This window comes from Danio rerio, chromosome 7 (genome assembly GCF_052040795.2).
Source record: "Danio rerio strain M-AB ecotype USA chromosome 7, GRCz13ab, whole genome shotgun sequence".
Lineage (NCBI taxonomy): Eukaryota > Metazoa > Chordata > Actinopteri > Cypriniformes > Danionidae > Danio > Danio rerio.
This window is the reverse complement of record NC_141027.1, coordinates 80,386,679-80,407,500: the sequence shown is the minus strand read 5'-3', so window position 1 is coordinate 80,407,500 and position 20,822 is coordinate 80,386,679. Positions and strand designations below refer to the sequence as shown.

General features: G+C 39.3%; 3 protein-coding genes, 1 long non-coding RNA gene and 1 pseudogene across 8 annotated transcripts in view; 4 read left to right on the top strand and 1 right to left on the bottom strand.

Annotated features, from left to right (window-relative positions):
* Positions 1 to 3,139, top strand: part of casq1b (calsequestrin 1b) — a 34,787-nt gene extending 31,648 nt beyond the window's left edge. For 3 of the 4 annotated variants that reach the window (XM_087260004.1, XM_087260005.1, XM_087260006.1), the window contains 2 exons: positions 581 to 655; positions 2,407 to 3,139. In XM_087260004.1, coding sequence (XP_087116130.1) covers positions 581 to 655; positions 2,407 to 2,712 — 381 coding nt within the window. In that variant the 3' untranslated portion in view covers positions 2,713 to 3,139. The remainder of the gene's footprint in view (positions 1 to 580; positions 656 to 2,406) is intronic. The other variant, NM_001076724.1, reaches the window with a different exon arrangement.
* On the bottom strand, positions 778 to 1,658 carry si:dkey-46i9.3. Its single transcript, NR_170238.1, has 3 exons — positions 1,567 to 1,658; positions 1,312 to 1,469; positions 778 to 1,002 (listed from the first exon to the last, which is right to left on the bottom strand). It is a non-coding gene; the product is annotated as a si:dkey-46i9.3 (long non-coding RNA).
* A 782-nt stretch (positions 3,140 to 3,921) lies between the features above and the next one.
* LOC137496108 (endonuclease domain-containing 1 protein) lies at positions 3,922 to 8,228 on the top strand. The gene is made up of 2 exons (XM_087262476.1): positions 3,922 to 4,322; positions 6,770 to 8,228. The coding sequence occupies exons 1-2, from the start codon at positions 3,924 to 3,926 to the stop codon at positions 7,301 to 7,303; spliced, it is 933 nt and encodes a 310-aa protein (XP_087118602.1). The 5' UTR covers positions 3,922 to 3,923; the 3' UTR covers positions 7,304 to 8,228.
* A 1,924-nt stretch (positions 8,229 to 10,152) lies between these two features.
* wu:fd46g04 lies at positions 10,153 to 13,119 on the top strand. The gene is made up of 2 exons (NM_001386783.1): positions 10,153 to 10,540; positions 12,376 to 13,119. Exons 1-2 carry the CDS (start codon positions 10,253 to 10,255, stop codon positions 12,904 to 12,906), a joined length of 819 nt encoding a protein of 272 aa, NP_001373712.1. The 5' UTR covers positions 10,153 to 10,252; the 3' UTR covers positions 12,907 to 13,119.
* Positions 13,120 to 17,909: 4,790 nt separating this feature from the next.
* Positions 17,910 to 20,009, top strand: LOC137496248 (E3 ubiquitin-protein ligase TRIM21-like; annotated as a pseudogene). The gene is made up of 2 exons (XR_015496647.1): positions 17,910 to 18,555; positions 18,804 to 20,009. The product of XR_015496647.1 is annotated as an E3 ubiquitin-protein ligase TRIM21-like (transcript).
* The last annotated feature ends 813 nt before the right edge of the window (positions 20,010 to 20,822 follow it).

Here is a 20,822-nt window from a genome sequence, read left to right as displayed (position 1 = left end):
TTATACTATAATACACCATAGTTTACTGTAGTAAAAACTAAAGTATACTACTGTATTTTTGTACGGTTTATTATTACAGTTAATATTAAAGTATGCTGGAGCATTAAATAAGAAAAAAAGTTTTAAATACTATAGAGTATAATACAAGTTACTCTAGTATGATTCAAAAACACCAAAGTATTTTATTTTATGAATAATACATAGTATCTAAAAATTTTAATCAAGTATCTGCAATGCCATGTTTTTTATAATAACATTTAACCACATATATCAGACAGTATAGGGTTATCTGGTAAAATGAGCAGTTAAAAGTGCATGCAAATCTCTCACATATATCAAAACACAGGGGTAATCAGTGTTCAGCTGCTGCCCTCTGCAGGACTACAATGACCACTGTAGGAGCTCAATTATGATACTATAACCTCTCTTTTTCGATAACAGCCATGAATAAATGTGTATTTATCTGTTTTTTTAATGCGATGCTGCAGAGTGCTTTGTGTTTTATTATGACAGAAGCTACAGCACAGGTCACTGACATGTGTGAGCCAAAGTTTGACCTTTAACTCTGTGTGACCCTCAGATGGTGCCGTACTGGGAGAAGACCTTCGGCATTGACCTCTCATCTCCTCAGATTGGTGTGGTGGACGTCGAAAATGTAAGAACAGTGTTTTCCTGTCGTGTCTCGAAAGCCAGTGTTTTAGCAGAGCAAACCGTGACAGCTCAGTTTAGATTTTAGACTTAATAAATTAAAGTTTAGACTTGAAGAACTTTGTTTTGTTTTTCCAGATAATTTATTTTTAATCAACATTTCATAAAATAACATTCATCAAATCCCCTAAAGCGCTTGTGTTTGGACCGTGGGGGACACCCAGAGGAAACCCACGCCAACACGGGGAGAACATGCAAACTCCTCACAGAAACACCAGCTGACCCAGCCGAGACTCAAACCAGCGACCTTCTTGCTGTGAGGCCACAGTGCTAACCGCTGAGCCACAGTGCTGCCTAAAAACAATCAATATATATAAATTATATCAATAGTGAGGTGAATATATACTTTCGAGCAGTGTTTCTCAACCACGTTCCTAAGGGACCACCAACACTGCAAGTTTTGGATGTCTCCTCTGTCTGTCACACACATTACAGGTCCTTCAGTCTCTGCTAATGAGCTGCTTATCTGAATCCGGTGTGTTTAGTTAAGGAGACGTGAACACTATGCAGAGCTGGTGATCCTCCAGGAGCATGGTTGAGAAGCACTGCTTTAGATAGTTTGAGTGTGATGCAATGATCTTGGAGAAACTTAGAGTCACTGACCGTATCAATCCAGTCTCAGAATGCGATGTTAGCTCACTCGCCGGTGTTCCTCACCTTCCAGAATAGACCGCTGATGATCATAACGTTCCATTAAAACCCATCAGCCATCTTAGTGTAGTCCAATAACACACAACCACCATCTATAGCACCCTTCAGTCCTGTCCACATAAGAAATAAACACAGGCCAAATCACTACTGACTATTGAACATACAGCACATGCGAGCTGAAACACATCAATAATGTTCTCAAGATACCCGAGTGGGTTGGTAGCATTAGTTCACCATGCGGTTCCCTCTACCAAACACTAACCACTCGCTCTATGGTGGCCTGGATGTGGTTATCTCTCCCCTCTAGCACACCCTAGTGGCTCTCAGTGACATTACAACCACAGTTTATCACACCACAAGGAGCCAAAATTCATTCGTTCATTCATTTTCCTTCAGCTTAGTCTCTATTTCAGAGGTCGCCACGTTGGAATGAACTATTCCAGCATATGTTTTACACAGCGGAGGCCCTTCCATTTGCAACCCAGTACTGGGAAACACCCATACACACCCATTCACACACTACAGCCAATTTAGTCCTGTATCGCATGTGTTTGGGGGAAACCGGAGCACCCGGAGGAAACCCACACCAACATGAGGAGAACATGCAAGAAACGGCAAATGATACAGCCAGGACTCAAACCAGCAACCTTCTTGCCGTGAGGCGACAGTGCTAACCACTGCCATGCCATACTTTTTGCACATAAAAAAATACATTTAAGCTCAATCATAATCATATTGCCTCTGAAACTTTCCTCCATCAATTTTTCCTATCCAAAAAGGTGTTTTGAGAGGTGTTTTGACCATTCAGATCCAAAACGGAGGCTGGAAATGTAATCTACTTGGTCTTGCAAACACAAAGTCCCTTCTGAAAAGCAAAGTATGGAAGATAAAGACACGATATTAAATGAACACACATCAGACTTCAGTGGGCAAAGACATTAAGTGTCTGCTAGACAAGTAAATGTAGAAATTTGAAGACTGATACGTGTCTATAAGTGAGTATTTTGTGGCCTAATGTGTGTGTTTGTTTATGTGTGTGACCATCAGGCGGACAGTGTGTGGATGGAGATGGATGATGAAGAGCACATGCCCACCGCAGACCAGCTCGACGCCTGGATAGAAGACGTGATGACTGGAAACATCAACCCTAATGATGAAAATCAGTATCACGATGATGATGATGAAGATGATGATGATCATGATGATGAAGATGATGATGATCATGATGATGATGATGACGACGAAGATGAAGATCATGATGATGATGATGATGATGAAGATCTTGATGATGATGATGATGAAGATCTTGATGAGGATGATGATGATGATGAAGATCATGATGATGATGATTAATCAGTTCTTCATCTCTCTCAGGCTTCATCTCTCCATCATTGGCTCATGTTTGTGACTTTATGAACTCGTCATGTTCGTGTCATCGCAGGCTGAGCTTCTCTCCTGTGCCATCTGGAGGACGCTGTCATCATTTCATCTTATCTCATTGTTTAAAAGCTGATTCTAATGAATAATAAAGATCCTACTTCAGGATCACTGCAATAAATCAGGGGAAAAAAACTGCACTGACATCTGTTGATCAGCCTTCCACTCGCAGGCTGTTGTTTATGGAGGTTTTATTGCAGGATAAATGACGCTCAATGGAAATTCTTAGCCTTCCATCATCTGGAATGTCTCAAATAAAATTAAAAGAAAAATAAAATAATCCCTGTTTCTGGTTCAACACAATGCAACAAGAGGAGAACAGTGATTAAACTTTGGCTCTGTGTTTGTGTGTGTGTGTGTGTGTAGTTTATGGTTTAGGGCTGTTTAATTCCATTTAAACTGGTACCCGCAAACTGGTAACACCGGAAAAGCCATCCATACAGAGGAAAGCGGTCAGCAGTAGAGCAAAAAGGAACAGAAGCCGTCACCGGCATCATCATTGTCATTCCCATAGCGTTCATTTTTACAAACAAAATGCAGCCAGACGTACCTCTGAGTACATTTTTCACGCTCCCCAGAAATGTAGACGGAGGTTCAAATCAACAGTGAGTCTGAGATGCAGCATAGTGAAGCTAACATTTGGATCAAAGCTTCTGCCAAAAATAAAAACATACCTTTTAAATGATAATATAGTTATTATAATGTCATTCTGCTCATCTATCTGGGTTATAACATTCTACTGCTCCTGTTTGTAAACAAAAGCACAACTTGACCAGATTTGTATTGCACAAAAGAAAAATAGTGGATGAAGCAGGAGGCTTTCAACATATCTGTGCTGAATTTAGCTATGACTCTTTAGCTTTTCACTAAATCACAATAAATTAAGTTTGGCAAAGATTTATTTGGTGCAAATTAGCGCATCTTCAAACTCATGTCTGTCTGCATAGCCTGGAGTCACGCTTTTTCCTCTGTTGGTTTTCGGCTCAATGATACTGTATAATCATCTCGAGCAAAGCATTCTCGCATGCGCTTGCTGTGTGTCAACATCATTTGAGTTAAAGGGAAAAGGTTTGGCCACCTTATCATATATATATACCAGGAAGAATTCAGCAAAGTAAATGAAGAACATGTGGTTCATGCACTCATCCTCACACTATATAAAGAGCAGGGTTAAACTATCTGCAGACTCGTCCTCAAGTAAACACACTTCCTGGTTCTGCGGTCTGAGATTCATCATGAAGACTCTTGTGTTTTTCCTTTTGCCTCTTTTCACTTTCAGTGAAGTTTTAAATGACTTTACCCAATGCAGCCAGTACTTCTTGGACAACACTGCTCCTAAGTTCACAGCACCAAAGGGTGTTTCAGTCAAACCCATCTGCCAGTGTCTGTGGGATGAAGATGATCAGCAAAGGTTTCTTTTCGCCACTTTGTACAGCACAACCTGGAAAATCCCCATCTACTCTGCGTATGTATTCGACGGCAGGGAAACAACTGGGAGATGTGATGCTTGGTACATCGAACCACAGGTAAGTATCGTTTATATCCATATTATAAGAGCAAGATTAGAGGTACGGAGATTTTTGTCTGGTTTCTAGTCCAAATATCTAAAAATTCCTAAATCAAGAAGTAATTTCAAGACAAGCAAGAATGATTGTCTTGTTTTCAGAAATTAATTTTCTTTTCAGCTTAGTCCCTTTATTAATCTGGGGTCGCCACAGTGGAATGAACGGGCAATTTATCCAGCATATGTTTTACTCAGCGAATGCCCTTCCAGCTGCAACCCATCTCTGGGAAACATCCTTACACACTACAGACAATTAAGCCTACCCAATTCACCTGTACCGCATGTCTTTAGACTGTGGGGGAACCCGTAGCACCCAGAGGAAACCCACGCGAATGCAGGGAGAACATGCAAACTCCACACAGAAACACCAACTGACCCAGCCGAGGCTCAAACCAGCGACCTTCTTGCTGTGAGGTGACATCACAACCTACTGAGTCGCCCCTGTTTTAGAAATGATAAGTCAAAAATAAGTGTTTTTCCTTCCTCGAAAAAAACAAAATTATTTTGCTTACCAAACTAATGGGGTAAGCTCGATTTGAGGAAAAACTGGTTTAATTTTGGCTTTCTGAAGAATTTCTGAAAACAACACAATGTTTTTTGCTAATCTAGAAAATGCTTATCGATTGAAGAATTTGTAGATATTTGGACTGGACAAAAACTCGAAGTAAGAATTTTTTTTTTTCCAGCGTACGGTGTGCAGCTTTCTGGATGTTAAAGTTTTGCGTTCACCCAAAAATTATAATTATGTTAATTAATTATGCTCCTTGATGTTGTTTCAATCACGTTAAACCTTCATTCATCTTCAGAACACAAATTAAGATTAGAGTTTAGATGAAATCAAAGAGTTGAATGAGTCCCGAGACACTCAAAGTCCAGAAAAGACCAAACACATCCTCATAACAATCAATATTGCTTCAGTGGTTTGTTGTAATATTATCAAGCTACGAGAATACTTTTGTAAACAAATAAAACAAAAAGAACAACTTTATTCAAGTTTCTTTTCCACAGTGTCAGCATAGAGGGTGGAGCTGTAATCGGGCCGTAACAGTTAAGCTAATTAACTTCAAAGCCCTTTAAATGGTCTCTCAGTCTAGTTCTGAAGGCTACACAATCATGGGGAAGACATGGGCTGAATTGATAGTTGTCTAAAACACCACCATTGAGTCCTTGCATAAAGAGGGCAAGGCACTAAAGGACATTGCAAAAAAAGGCTGGCTGTTCACAGAGCTCTGTGTCTAAGCACACTATTAGAGAGGCAAAGGGAAGAAAAAGATGTGGTAGATAAAAAAAAGTGTACAAGCAAATAGGATATCCGCATTCTGGAGAGAACTGTGAAACAAAACCAATTTAAAAATGTGGGGGAGTTTGAAAAAGAGTGGACTGCAGCTGGAGTCAGTGCTTCAAGAACCACTAGGCGTATGCAAGATGTGGGTTTCAGCTGTCGCATTCTTTGTGTCCTGCCACTCTTGAACAACAGACAACATCAGAAGAGTCTCACATGGGCTAAAGAGTGGACTGATGCTGAGTGCTCCAAACTAATGCTCTCTGATGAAAGTCAATTTTGCATTTCCTTTGGACATCAGGGTCCCAGAGTCTGGAGGACGAGAGGGGAGGCACACAATCCACAGGTGTTGCTTGAGGTCCAGTGTAAAGTTTCTACAGTCAGTGATGGTTTGGGGTGCCATGTCATCAGCTGGTGTTGCTCCACTGAGTTCCAAGGTCAACAAAGCTCTATACCAGGATGTTTTAGAGCACTTCATGTCTCCTGCTGCTGACCAACTTTATGGAGATGCAGATTTCATTTTTCAACAGGACTTGGCACCAACACACAGTGCCAAAACTACCAGTACCTGCTTTAAGGACCATGGTATCCCTGTTCTTAACTGGCCAGCAAACTCACCTGACCTTAATCCCATAGAAAATCTAAGTGGTATTGTAAAGAGGAAGATCCCAACAACGCAGAAGAGCTGAAGGCCACTATCAGAGCAACCTTGGCTTTCATAACACCTGAGCAGTGCCAAACTCAGACTGATCATCTCCATGCCACGTTTCATAGACCCTTTTCACATTTCAGGGTTTCCTCGCAGCTGAATGCAAGAGTACAACAAAGCTTGTTTTTACAATCCTATTAGCTTAAATAATGAAAGAAAAACTCCATGATGGGGTCATCAAGACTCTCTGAAAACGGAAAAAATAAAGTGATGTAGCTTGATAATATTCTGAATGAACCACTTTTCGAGTCCAAGCCACCCCATCCCAAATAAACAATTAAGGAGGGCTAAGAATTCCGACTTCAACTGTATATTAACCTAATGATCTGTAGAGTATTACATGTTTGTTTGATGAAGTGTTACCCCTTTTGTGTGTTTTTACTTACTTGTTTATTTGCTTTTGTCTTGTTTCCTTCAGCTGGATGGAGAGGATGAGCCATGCATGCGGCCTAAGGGCTATAGTCACAATATTGGTACTAATCAGGCAGTGAATAGTGATTATAAGAATTCTGACTATGACAAAGGTCATGTTTATCCAGTGATGCACACCTACAATCATCTGGCCATGCTGGCCACCTCCACCCTGACCAACACCGCTCCGCAGAATCCCGATTTCAACCGGAAGCAGTGGAAGCAACACGAGGAAGCTGTAATTAAAGACCTGGAATCCTGTGCTGAGGCGTATGTGGTGGCTGGTGTTGCTCCTGACACAAGAGTTCAAGTTAACAATAAAATCACTGTGTCCAAGTTTTTCTGGAGAGCCACCTGCTGTCTAAACTACAATGGTGTCTACATAGGGAAGGCCTACTTTGGACCAAACAACAACAACAAAGTGGAGGAAGTATCGGTTCAATACCTTGAGAACATGCTCAAAAGCTATTATGAAATAAAAATATTTCCAAGCATACCAAGGAACATCCTTCCCCCCAAATTTGCAAATCCATGTAACTGATGACCTGCATGCACATAATAAAGTGATCTGCCAGCTTCTGTCTAATTATATGATGATCATGTCCATCTATTTTCTGTTTTTCTGACACTCTTGTGTGACATCATGGAAACATGACTTACTTTTGTGCAGAAATACAGCCATTATACAGATGAAGTCAGAGTCATTCGCCCCCCTGTTTATTTTTTTGCCCAATTTCTGTTAAACAGAGAGCAGATTTCCTCAACCCATTTGTAATCATAATAGTGTTAATAACTCATCTCTAATAACTGATTTATTTTCTCTTTGTCATGATGACAGCACATAATATTAGACTAGATATTCTTCAAGACACTAGTGTTCAGCTTACAGTGACATGTAAAGGCTTTACTAGGGTAATTAGGGTAAAGTTAGGGTAATTAGGCAAGACATTGTATAACAGTGGGTTGTTCTTTGGACAATCTAAAACTAATATTGCTGAAGGGGCTAATAATATCATTCATTAATTTTCTTTTCAGCTTAATCCCTTTATTAATCTGGGGTCGCCACAGCGGAATGAACCGCCAACTTATCCAGCATATGTTTTACGCAGCGGATGCCCTTCCAGCTGCAACCCAACACTAGGAAGGGGGCTAATAATATTGACCTTAAAATGGGTTTTAAAAAATTTAAAACTCCTTTTATTCTAGCCAAAATAAATCAAATAAGACTTTCTCCAGAAGAACAAATATTATAGAAAATACTTTGAAAAAATTCATAAATCTGTTAAACAGCATTTGGGAAATATTTAAAATAAGGGATAATAATTCTGACTTTACCTGAATGTATTTTAATATATCTGTTGATTCAGATATGCTTAGTTTATAATCAGTAAGCACAGATGTAGAATATTATATCTGCAATCAATCATCTGTGTTGTGTGAAATCCGATTAAAGCATTTTTAACGCATTTTGTGTCCCATGTTTCTGGATTCGTCCAACACACAAACATCACAATGACCTTCTTACTCTGGATTTTGGAAATGAAGATGATGATAATGATGATGAAGATGATGAAGACCATAAAGATCATGATGAAGATGACAGTTTTTCTCAATTTCTCAATTGTTTTTGATCAATTCTCATTCTTTTACAAAACAATAAGTTCAGATCTCTGAACAATTAGCTCCTTGTTCACATCAGATTGGCGCATCCTATTGATTTAAGCAAATTGCAAATGCTTTGGCCAACCCGGGCTCATTGTGGAAACGTAGCCCCGCGGACGTTTCTGCGGACCGCGATTTACGTCCTGGGAGGTACGAATTCGAGCAGTTTTTGTTTTCGCGGATCTCCGAGAGGCGGCTGTGCGTGCTTTTTCATTCGCGCCCACGCCGTTCTCACGCGAAAAGTCGCCGGATTGGCCGACTCGGCCGCCCTCCTCTTCCTCCTCCTTCTCCTCCTTCCCTAAACCCGAGCGACGGTTCGCAAAAGCCGACCAGGAAAAAAAAATAAAAGCAAAAGCCCTCGTCTTCGATTCCGACCGCGTTTTCGGATCCCGCTGCGTTCTCGCCCTTATTTTTCGTATTCCGTTTTTCGTCTTACCTGATTTCCGGAACCTGCTGTTCCCCGGACTCGATCCCGGTCGTCGTCCACTGCGGCCGGCTCCTGAGCTAAGCGGACAAACTGGTTGCATCGGGAAAGCCCTCCACTAGCAGGCGAGCCGTCGGCCGGCGAGCGCGAAGAGGAGGGGCGGAGCAGCGCCACACCGCCCCGCAGCATTCGCTCGAAAAATACTAAGCGCAGCCTTACGTACCTCCGGCCACGTAAATCGCGATCTCCATAAACGTCCACGGGGCTTGTTGATCAAATCTGATTCTGAGTCGATTCTCAATTAAACTGTCGAACTTCTCGATTATTTTTTATGGTGCAAGCCATCACACTTAAAACCATCCGTTGAGTCACCAAACATTTGTATGTGTACGTTTACACCATAAATATCTGATATTAATATTGTATGTATTGTTCCATCACTACCTTATTTTGGAAATGGAGAACTTCCACAATCCTAAACTCCAGCAACTTGATTGTGGAAGAGCAACTTGAAGACGTGTGATCTCTGGCAAGGCCAGCAAGAGTTGGAGGATGTCTACCAAGAATACATTTTGTCATTAATGCCATTTTGTAGTATTTTTATGTATTTGTGGTGACAAGAGAAATATGAAATATGCAATACAGTAATTGCGCAACACTTTTGCTCGGTGCTCACTGTCGCCTCACAGCACAAAGGTCGCTGGTTCGGGTCGGTCAGTTGGCGTTTCTGTGTGGAGTTTGCATGAGTTTGCATGGAGTTTGCATGCTCCGGTATCCCGCACAATCCAAAGTACACATGCACTATAGATGAATCGATGAAGTAAATTGGCCTTAGTATATGAGTGTGTGTGTGTGTGTGTGTGTGTGTGTGTGTGTGTGTGTGTGTGTGTGTGTGTGAGTGTGTATGGGTGTTTCCCAGTACTGGGTTGCAGCTGGAAGGGTATCCGCTGTGTAAAACATGTGCTGGAATATTTGGCCGTTCATTCATTATGCTTCCCCAACACTGCTTATAATCAACTAAATGTGCAAAAGGTGACCATAAAAATAAAGAGAGACCATTTCTTTAAACACAATAAGTATCTAATGATGTTTAACACATAACTAAAAAGAGTACCCTTTCCACCAAAACCTGTTGGATTTCTGGTCAACGGCAACTTTAGACAAATAGCTACATCTCAAGGAAAGACTTCTGTGATGAGCTTACTCTGTGTCAACATCAGATATTTGAATTGCATAGATAAAGTTTGGCCACATCATCAAATAGTTACAGTAATAACACTTCAGCTATGTAAATCGCAAACGGAATTCCTGTACTCATCTACTATATAAAGAGCAGTGTTAAACCCTCTTCAAACTCATCTCTGTAGCAAACACACTTCCTGGTTCTGCGGTCTGAGATTCATCATGAAGACTCTTGTGTTTCTCCTTTTGCCTCTTTTCACTCTCAGTGAAGTTTTAAATGACTTTACCCAATGCAGCCAGTACTTCTTGGATGACACTGCTCCTGTATTCAAAGCACCGACGGGTGTTTCAGTCAAACACATCTGCCAGTGTCTGTGGGATGAAGATGATAACAAAAAGTTTCTTTACGCCACTTTGTACAGCACAACCTGGAAGATCCCCATCTACTCTGCCTATTGGTTCGGCAAAGAATCAACTGGGAGATGTGATGTTTGGTACATCGAACCACAGGTAAGTATCGTTTATATCCATATTACAAGAGCAAGATTAAAGGTGTAATAGCTTTATGTATGTGAAAGTAGTTCATTCATTCATTTATCAGATTCAAATTCTGCTATTGGTAGTCGACTACTGGTAATACATGATAATAAACAGCAATAAATATGGAGAAACTACCTGCACTATACAAACCAGTCTGCTCATGATACAATCGAATTAAATTATATTAAACCATATAGCAGCAAGCAGCGTAAACAGCTGTTTTGTACGTCTAGTAACAAATGAGACCAGAACTCTTGTTACAGTCGCCATGCCTCTCTGCGGTTTGTCAATTTAGTGAAGTTTTTAAACTAATTTCGAGAGGAGCACGTGATATAATTGACCGCAGCTGGCCGCCTATCTACACTCATTAGTTAGCCAATCAGATCTATTCCAACTTACTATAAATAGTCTAGCTAGATATTACTCCCTTACCTTCGTTTTCCGAAGAAACCCCCCATCCACCCCCTATCTCCTCCTTTCCTCCCTTTAAAAAGGGGAGCTCTCGAGAACCACCTGATCTCGTACTCCCCTTACATGCTCTATGGACCTGGCGGGAGCCCTGGGCTCAACTATCTCCGAGCTCAGGGTTCTCTCCCGGGACAGCATGCCAAACCTGCTTACAGTCGTCAAGCAATATCTAAGTGTGAACTCTTGAAAGTTTATTGATTCATTTTTTTCAGCTTAGTCTCTTTCTGTGGGGTCGCCACAGCGGAATGAACCGCCAACTGATCCAGCATATGTTTTACGCAGCGGATGCCATTCCAGCTGCAACCCAGTACTCGGGACAGTTTAAGTTCAGCTGTATGAAAACTTGTGATTTATAAAAGGAGGCATGGCCCCTAACCCCACCACTAAACTCAACCCTCATTGGAGGATGACAAATTCATATGAATTAGCCACTAAATCACAGTTATGAATTGCCATGAAATAGCATTGAAACTTGAGGTGTTCATACACATAGCTAACCCGGTGGGAACCTTAGTGAAAATGACATCAAAACCAACCTAAGCTCATTCCGTTTTTTTTTTTTTTGTTTTTTTTGCAGTTTTTGTTAAGCTCATCTCTCTTAGCTGTAATTTGCTTTCAAACTCATTTTACAGTTCAGTTTTAGTGATCATGTCAGCAAACACTAAGGCACATTATTGTATATATTTATAGGTATATACAGTTGAATCATTCGCCCCCCTGTTTATTTACCCCCCCAATCTCTGTTTAATGGAGAGCAGATTTCTTCAACACATCTCTAAGCATAACAGTGTTAATAACTCATCTCTAATAACTGATTTATTTTCTCTTTGTCATGATGACAGTAAATAATATTAGACTAGATATTCTTCAAGACACTAGTGTTCAGCTTACAGTGACATGTAAAGGCTTTACTAGGGTAATTAGGGTAACTAGGCAGGCTAGGGTAATTAGGCAAATCATTGTATAATGATGGTTTGTTCTGCAGACTATCAAGAAAATAAATATAGCTTAAAGGGGCAAATAATGTTGACCTTGAAATGGTTTTTAAAAAATTAAAAACTGCTTTTATTCTAGCCGAAATAAAACAAATGAGACTTTCTCTAGAAGAACAAATATTATCAGACATACTGTGAACATTTCCTGAATCTGTTCAACATCATTTAGGAAATATAAAACAAATAAAATAAAAATAAAAGGGAGCGAATAATTTTGACTTACAATGTATACATATTTGGAGGCTGTAGACTGTTGTATAATGTTTGTTAATGAAGTGCATTTATTTTTTTAGTGCTGTCATTTTTCTACTTGTTTATTTGCTTTTGTCTTGTTTCCTTCAGCTGGATGGAGAGAATGAGCCATGCATGCGGCCTAAGGGCTCTAAAATAAAAAATAATCAGGCAGTGAGTAGTGATTATAAGAATTCTGGCTATGACAAAGGTCATGTTTATCCAGTGATGCACACCTACAATCATCTGGCCATGCTGGCCACCTCCACCCTGACCAACGCCGCTCCGCAGAAATCCAAATTTAATAAGGAAGACTGGAAGGAACATGAGAAAGCTGTAATTAAAGATCTGGCATCCTGTAAAAAGGCGTATGTGGTGGCTGGTGTTGCTCCTGACACAACTGCAGCAAAAGTTAACAATAAAATCACTGTGTCCAAGTTTTTCTGGAGAGCCACCTGCTGTCTAAACAGCAATGATGTTTACATAGGGAAGGCCTACTTTGGACCAAACAACAACGACAAAGTGGAGGAAAAGACTGTTCAAGAGCTTGAGACCTTGCTCAAAAGCTATTATGAAATAAAAATATTTCCAAGCATACCAAAGAAGTCCAAAATACCCAGAAATGCAAATCCATGTAACTGATGACCTGCATGCACATAATAAAGTGATCTGCCAGCTTCTGTCTAATTATAAGAAGATCACATCCATCTCCTGTCCTGTTTCTTGACACTCTTGAGAGACGTCATAGAAACATGATTTGCTTTTGCTCAGAAATACAGCCAATAGTTGCGGTCAGAATTATTAGCCCTCCTCCATATTTTCCCCCAACACATTTCTAATCATAACAGTGTTAATAGCTCATCTCTAATAACTGATTTATTTTCTCTTTGCCATGATGACAGCACATAATATTAGACTAGATATTCTTCAAGACACTAGTGTTCGTCTAAAAGTGACATGTAAAGGCTTCACTAGGGTAATTAAGATAAAGTTAGGGTAATTAGGCAAGTCATTGTATAACAGTGGGTTGTTCTGGAGACAATCCAACACTAATATTGCTGAAGGCTAATAATATTGACTTTAAAACAACTAAGAACTGCATTTATTCTAGCCAAAATACAACAAATAAGACTTTCCCCAGAAGAAAAAATATTGGAGGAAATACTGTAAACAATTCCTGAATCTGTTCAACAACATCTGGGAAATAATTGAAAAAGAATAGAAGACAGCATTCACAGGAGGGCGAATAATTCAACTGAGACTTTACTTGGATGTATTTTAATATATCTGTTGATTCAGATATGCTTAGTTTATAATCAGTAAGCACATATGTAGAATATTATATCTGCAATCAATCATCTGTGTTGTGTGAAATCCGATTAAAGCATTTTTAACGCATTTTGTGTCCCATGTTTCTGGATTCGTCCAACACACAAACATCACAATGACCTTCTTACTCTGGGTTTTAGTGTTAAAACAAGCTAAATAATCTGTCAGTGGGAAAAGCAGACATGGGGCCCTATCATACACCCGGCGCAGTGTGGCGCAAGGCGTGGCGCAATAGTCTTTTGGTAGTTTCAGCTTGGCGCAAGAGTGGTTTTGAGGCGTTGGGCTGCGCTGTTTAAATAGCAAATGCATTAGCGCTCAAATGTGCGCTCATAGGCGTTCTGCTCTAAAAAGGAAGGCGTTCTGAGGCGGACCACTGGCGCGTTGCTATTTTGAGAAACTATAATAGATTTTTCAATACACCAAAACAAACCCGGTCTAATCTTTACATATGAAAAAAATTTTTTAAATATTAAGGATATATATAGGATATAATAATAGATATAGGATATAATTATAAAAGATCAAAATATTACAAAACATATTATTTTCTAGCCTACATAAATATGAAAAATCACTGCTTTTATGCCCTCTTCATCTAGGGAGGCTTTTTCAGTTCATTCATAACAGTTTGCTTTTGTATAATGTTATTATTATTAGCAGTATTATTTATTATATCCATATTTATATCTGTTTTATTAAAAACAAGCTTAGATTTGTCCACCTGCAGGTTTTAGACCATATGGGGCGCAGCATGTGTTTTAGGATATAACTCAGGTTTTTGAACACACTTCATTATTATTGTTCATTTATTCATTTGCTGGAAATTATAAGTGAATTTAGAAATAGTTTTGAAATGAATATTTGAGCTTAACAAACGCAATTAATTATTTATAGACTAATTGATGTCTGTGCGTAAAGGTTTCCCTATCCACGAGTGCGAAAGTGAAAGCAGATCGATTATCTCTCAGTTTTGTGCGGTAGATGCTCTGTTTAACAGTTTTCTGTTAAAAAAAAAAAAACTGTCAACTGTTTGCTTGTGAAATGCTCAGTTTTTCATCCTGTAAATAGCGAATGCGCTCTTGGCGTGACGCAGCTGGCTCTTAAAGGGAATGGGAGATGAGACTCTAATTGGTTTATTCTCAAAACACACCTATAACTCATTAAGAAAATAAACTCAACCCTTTTAGAACATGCGCCACGACGCAAAGCGAATTTTCCCGTCCTTAAATTAGCAAATATGGATTCTGACACTCCCTGAAAGCGTTTGCACCCTGCGTTTTCCGTTTTGCGCATGGACAGTCAAAATAGAGCCCTTAATCTTGCTTCCAGTTTTTAGTTTTAATTTATTTTTAGTTTGGATACACAGGATTAGGCATTGTTAATGCACACACAAACGTTTTTGATTTACATCCCGTGTCCTGCATTTACATACAGCATGTTTAGACACAATCCCAATTCTACCCCCTAGCCCTACCCTTTGTCCCAATTCTCTATAGCTTGAAGGCGTAGGGCTAAGGGGAAGGGCTAGATAACCCTTCGAACCAAGATTTTTCAGGACCACACTCGAAATTTCCCAGAATACACCAGCCACAATGGCAACATGGCTGCACCCGGAAGTAAGGAGATCCACAAATTAGTATTTTTTGTCATTATTCCGATTTTTTTTCAACAAACAAACAAGTTTTAATATATTCATAACCGCGTTCCTGTTTTACCATCATGCTTAAAAAACCCAATAAATTTGGCGATCTATAACCCCTAATAATATCTCCTGTACAGCAGTCCTGCAACATTCTGACACTCGAACACCCTGTCAGTGATGTCTAGTGGCTGGGAATGAGCTGTTTACAGTGTCTGCTGTAATGTTAGTGTTGGTTTCGTGTGTTTACATAGATGAATATGCCCATGGTGTAAATACACAGTACAGTTATGAGCGTATTGACACATTAGATCGTTATGATAACATGATATCGTTACCTTCAGTGATTTCCTGAAAATAAATACTAAACAAATAACACAACTGGAATAATCACAGCAGTCGCCATCGTCTGATCTCATATGAAGTAAGAGATCGTGATGATGTGTGCAGGTGCTGTAGTGACACTAAACGCACGGATAAATCGCGCTATTCATGCGTAAATAGACACGTGAACATTTGAGTTTACTTGCTTCATTCGCACGGCAAACCCCACTTCATTAGCGCATTAAATTCACTTCACCACTGACGCGGATTTGCGTGAAGGGCAGAGCTTCTGTCTGCCTGGTGACTGTAGCTTCGTTGCTAAATGGCTAACGTGGATTTTAGTGAGAAAATAACTGTGTTTATGTGCTTTATGAAGGCTAACGTGATGCGAATGTCCGCTTAAATTCAGATTTTTGAACTTGAGCGATTCCCGCGTCAAACCCGCAAAACGCTCAGTTTACGTCGCGCCATTCGCGCATATCGCGGCATTCGCACCACGCCATTTGCGCAATTCGCGTCATTCGCATCTATTTGCACGTTTGCATTGACCTAACATCTTCCGCGTCTGGTATGTACACAGCATTGGGGGTCAATTTTAAAGCCCCTCCCCTTCACACTCTGTTCCAAGGGTTAAGGGGAAGAGGAAGGGGTACAAAAACAGAATCGTGATTGGCCTTAGTTTCACTTGCCGAAGGAACTGAATGAATGAATATCTTTAATAGTTATGTCCAAGTCACTTCTTATTCTCTCAGGTTAGTTTCGTTTCCACTACAGGTTTTCCTATTCAGGTTGACGTGTTGAGTTCATTTTCAGATCACACAACTGTCTGTCAAGCTTAAATACACGATGTACTGCCAAAGTTTCACAACACCCTTATTGAAAAAGAAATGCTGAAGAACAGGCTGGGTGCTCTTTTACATGTAACTAAACTGAATCGTGGCATGTTGAGTTTCGAGATTACGAAAAAGCACAATAAAAGTTTATCTGTGAAGCATAAAGTGCTGACAAAATACAGTGATGTCCAGCATGTGAAGAGAAAGAGTCACTGATTGACCAGCGCGGTCACTTTTTACTGCATGATCATCTGAAGCTGTGATGTACACACTGAATGCAAATAAATGTGAAAAAAAGAAAAGGTGTGACAGAGGGTGTAGCTCATTTCTCATTTAAATAAGAGAAGCGACAGATCCAGAGATACTGGAGAGAAGAAGAGTTCATTCATCTGACAAGGTTAGTTAGATTTTCTTTTTATCATTTATCATAATTAATTAATCAAATCATAATCAATCAATCAATCAAAGTTTTTTGCAATAATAATAATAATACAAATAATAATAAAAAATAATAATAATAATAATCATAGATAAAAGTTGTTTGCAAATAATAATAATAATGATGTATATAATTATTATATTTTTTATTATTATTTTATTATTATTATCACTATTATTTGCAAACAACTATCTGATTGATATTATTAATATTAGATTAATATTATGATATAATATATTATTATTAATAATAATAATAATAATATTAATATTATTATCATAGAAAAATGTATGGACAATAATATAATAATAATAATAATAATAATAATAATAATAATAATAATAATAATAATAATAATACTAAAGGAAAATGTATGGACAATAATAATAAAATAATAATAATAATAATAATAATAATAATAATAATAATAGTAATAATAATAATATTAAAGGAAAAAGTATGATTATAATTCTAATAATAACACTAATAATAATAACACTAATAATAATATTATTAATAATAATAATAATGATGATGAAGATTATGATGATGATGTTATATATATATATATATATATATATATATATATATATATATATATATATATATATATATATATATATATATATATATATATATATATTACTCTAATACAGCATGCTTCTTGCCATAATTTGTAGTCATGACTATCATATAATAAGAGCTGCTTTATGAGAGAAATGATGGTTGGCTAGCTGACTGGCTGGTTGACTGGATGGTTGGATGGTTGGATGGATGGATGGATGGATGGATGGATGGATGGATGGAACGAACTAACTAACTAACTAACTAACTAACTAACTAACTAACTAACTAACTAACTAACGAACTAACTAACGAACTAACTAACTAACTAACTAACTAACTAACTAACTAACTAACTAACTAACTAACTAACTAATTAACTAGCTAACTAACTAACTATCTAACAAATTAATTAATTAATTATTTATATCTTGGTTGTTTGACTGACTGCCTGACTGACAATCCCAGTGCTCATTGCAATAATACTTTACAGATCATCTCATGGCATATTTTCTGATGCACCCTTGTTTAGCATCTGATTTTGTGCATGTTTTATTTCATAATTAGCATTGTCATTGCAGCCGTCCCCTCTACTCTAATCTGACACATCCACAATGCTTACAGTTGGAGACGTCTCTCGTCACCTTCTCTGTCCCGTCTGCAAAACCCTGCTTGAGGAACCCGTCTCCATCAGCTGTGGACACACCTTCTGCAAGCGCTGTCTGGATGAGAGCTTGTCTGAATCACAGTGTCCTCTATGCCAGGAGCCCGTGTCCACCAAACCCTCTGTCAATGAAGCGATTGAAGCCCTCCTGCAGGAGTTTCGCCAGACTCTTCCACCCAACCCCGATCTCTTCAGCGGAGAAATTGATGCAGTTCCATGTGACATCTGTGAGAAAGACTTCACCTATAAAGCTATCAAGTCCTGCCTGACCTGTCTTCTCTCATACTGCGATAAACACCTGAAGCAGCACCAGTCGAAGGCGAGATTCAAGAACCATACGCTGGTGAATGCCGTGAAGGACTTGGATAAGAGATCCTGCACTGAATACGGCAGAGCGCTGGAGCTCTACTGCAGACGCAACGAGTGCTGCATCTGCGCATTGTGTGTGAAAACAGATGATGACGTGATACCTGTGAAGTCCGAGAGAAAGATTAGAGAGGTGAGAACTTGTACGCCGATGATACCGATTGAGCTGGTGATTGAACCGTGTGCTGAAGGTGAACCTGTGGGTGCTTTACAAGATGTGACATAAGTTCAAGATGTCTCAGAATCTGTCTGTAAGGTTTCAACTGGGATCATTAGTGCAAATTATGCAATTATTATAAGAGGCCATCGCATTACAGCTTGTGCCTCAGTTACTCCAGCAATGACAAACAACACATCTGCTTGCATTGTGTGTTTATTCAGGCCAAGCACCGAAACCCCATTGAAGAGATGAAAATGAAGATCAAAAAGAGGGAAGACAAACTCAAGGAGCTTAAGGAATCAGCAGAAAAATGCCAAGTTAGTACTGTACATCTATTTGCCTGTGGCGAGGGGGCGTGGCCGAGAGCCGTGGGAACGGATTGAGGCCGCCGCGTAAGTGGATACACCTGCGGTGCGCACCTGCCTCGAATCCTACGAAAGGAGCTCTGGACTATAAAAGGAGGAACGATGGCAGAGGAACACTGCCTCTGCCTCTTTATAGGTGAAGTTCTCATTACAGAAATAGGCAGGATTCAGAGATTCGCAGGTATGTGCACCAATCATTTCAGCATGATGAATGTTCATCTCGCACATCCTGTAATGGGGAATCTCCTTTATTTTTTTGACACAGTGGACATTATTCTGGACACTGAAACGGCTCATCCGGATTTAGAAGTGTCTACAAATGGCAAGGCAGTTCGAGACAGCGGAAGAAACTCTGGAAAATCTCGTGGCCTGAATCGGTTTGACCAGGATGGAGGAATCCTGGGTAAATCAAGCATCACATCGGGAAGAGCGTTCTGGATGGTGGACGTCGGGAGGAAGGTGGGCTGGCAACTGGGCGTAATGAGAGAAGGGGCGAATATGAAAGGGAAAATCTCCTACAAACCCAGCAAGGGATATTGGGTCATCGTTCTGTGTGGGTCGAACATGTACGGAGCTTTTGAAGATCCACCAATCATGCTTCAGCTCTCCTCCAATCCCCAAAAACTGGGTGTTTATGTGGACTGCGAGGCGGCGCTGGTTTCTTTCTATGACATGGAGGCTCAGACCCATATTTATACTTACAGAGAGTGCAGATTTAATGGAGCCATCCGACCATATTTTAACCCTCATGTCAACAGAGATGGAAATAATGGAAGTCCTCTGGTCATTTGTGATGTTAAACACTCCGACTTCTGTACGTGAGAGGAAGGGGAAATATTAGGTTTTGTTTTTTTTAAGAATTGGAGTACTCTACAAAAAATGTTGTTTTGCTTACGTAGTTTTTGTCCTGTTTCTAGTCCAAATATCGATAAACTCTTAAATCAAGGAGCATTTTCTAGACAAGCAAAACTTTTGTCTCGTTTTGAGAATTAATATGCCAAAATTAAGAGAGTTTTTCCCTAAAAACAAGAATAATCATCTTCCAGTGGAGCAGAATAATCTTATATCAAAAGAAAAAAAATGGTTTTAACAAACACCCCACTTCATTTTGCCATTTACGTTCTTAAAACAAGACAATTGGTTTGATTTAAGAATTGTTAGATATTTAGAAATATCAGGACAAATAATCTCAGTAAGAAAAGCTTTTTTTTTTTTTGCAGTGTATTTTGGGCGAGGCAGTGGCGCAGTAGGTAGTGCTGTCGCCTCACAGCAAGAAGGTCGCTGGTTCGATCCTCGGCTCAGTTGGTGTTTCTGTGTGGAGTTTGCATGTTCTCCCTGCCTTCGCGTGGGTTTCCTCCGGGTGCTCCGGTTTAACCCCACAGTCCAAAGACATGCGGTACAGGTGAATTGGGTAGGCTAAATTGTCCATAGTGTATGAGTGTGTGTGTGAATGTGAGTGTGGATGTTTCCCAGGGATGGGTTGCGGCTGGAAGGACATCCGATGCGTAAAAACTTGCTGGATAAGTTGCCGGTTCATTCAGCTGTGGTGACCCCGTATTAATAAAGGGACTAAGCCAACAAGAAAATAAATGAATGAATGAATCTATATTATCTCTTTTCATTTGTATCTTCTATCATCTTGTTTGGAAGTATGGCAATCACTATGGTTTGTTGAAGGATTTACAAGAAGTAAGCTCATTTTGAAATGAAATGTATATAAACTATATATAAAACTATATATATTCAATTATTAGATATATTATATAATGATTCGCCCTCCTGTGAAATTTAGTTTCTTTTTCAAATATTCCCTACAATGTTTCATGCATTGTAATAATACCGCAAAATTAATATGAAAACGTGAAGGCTTTTTTT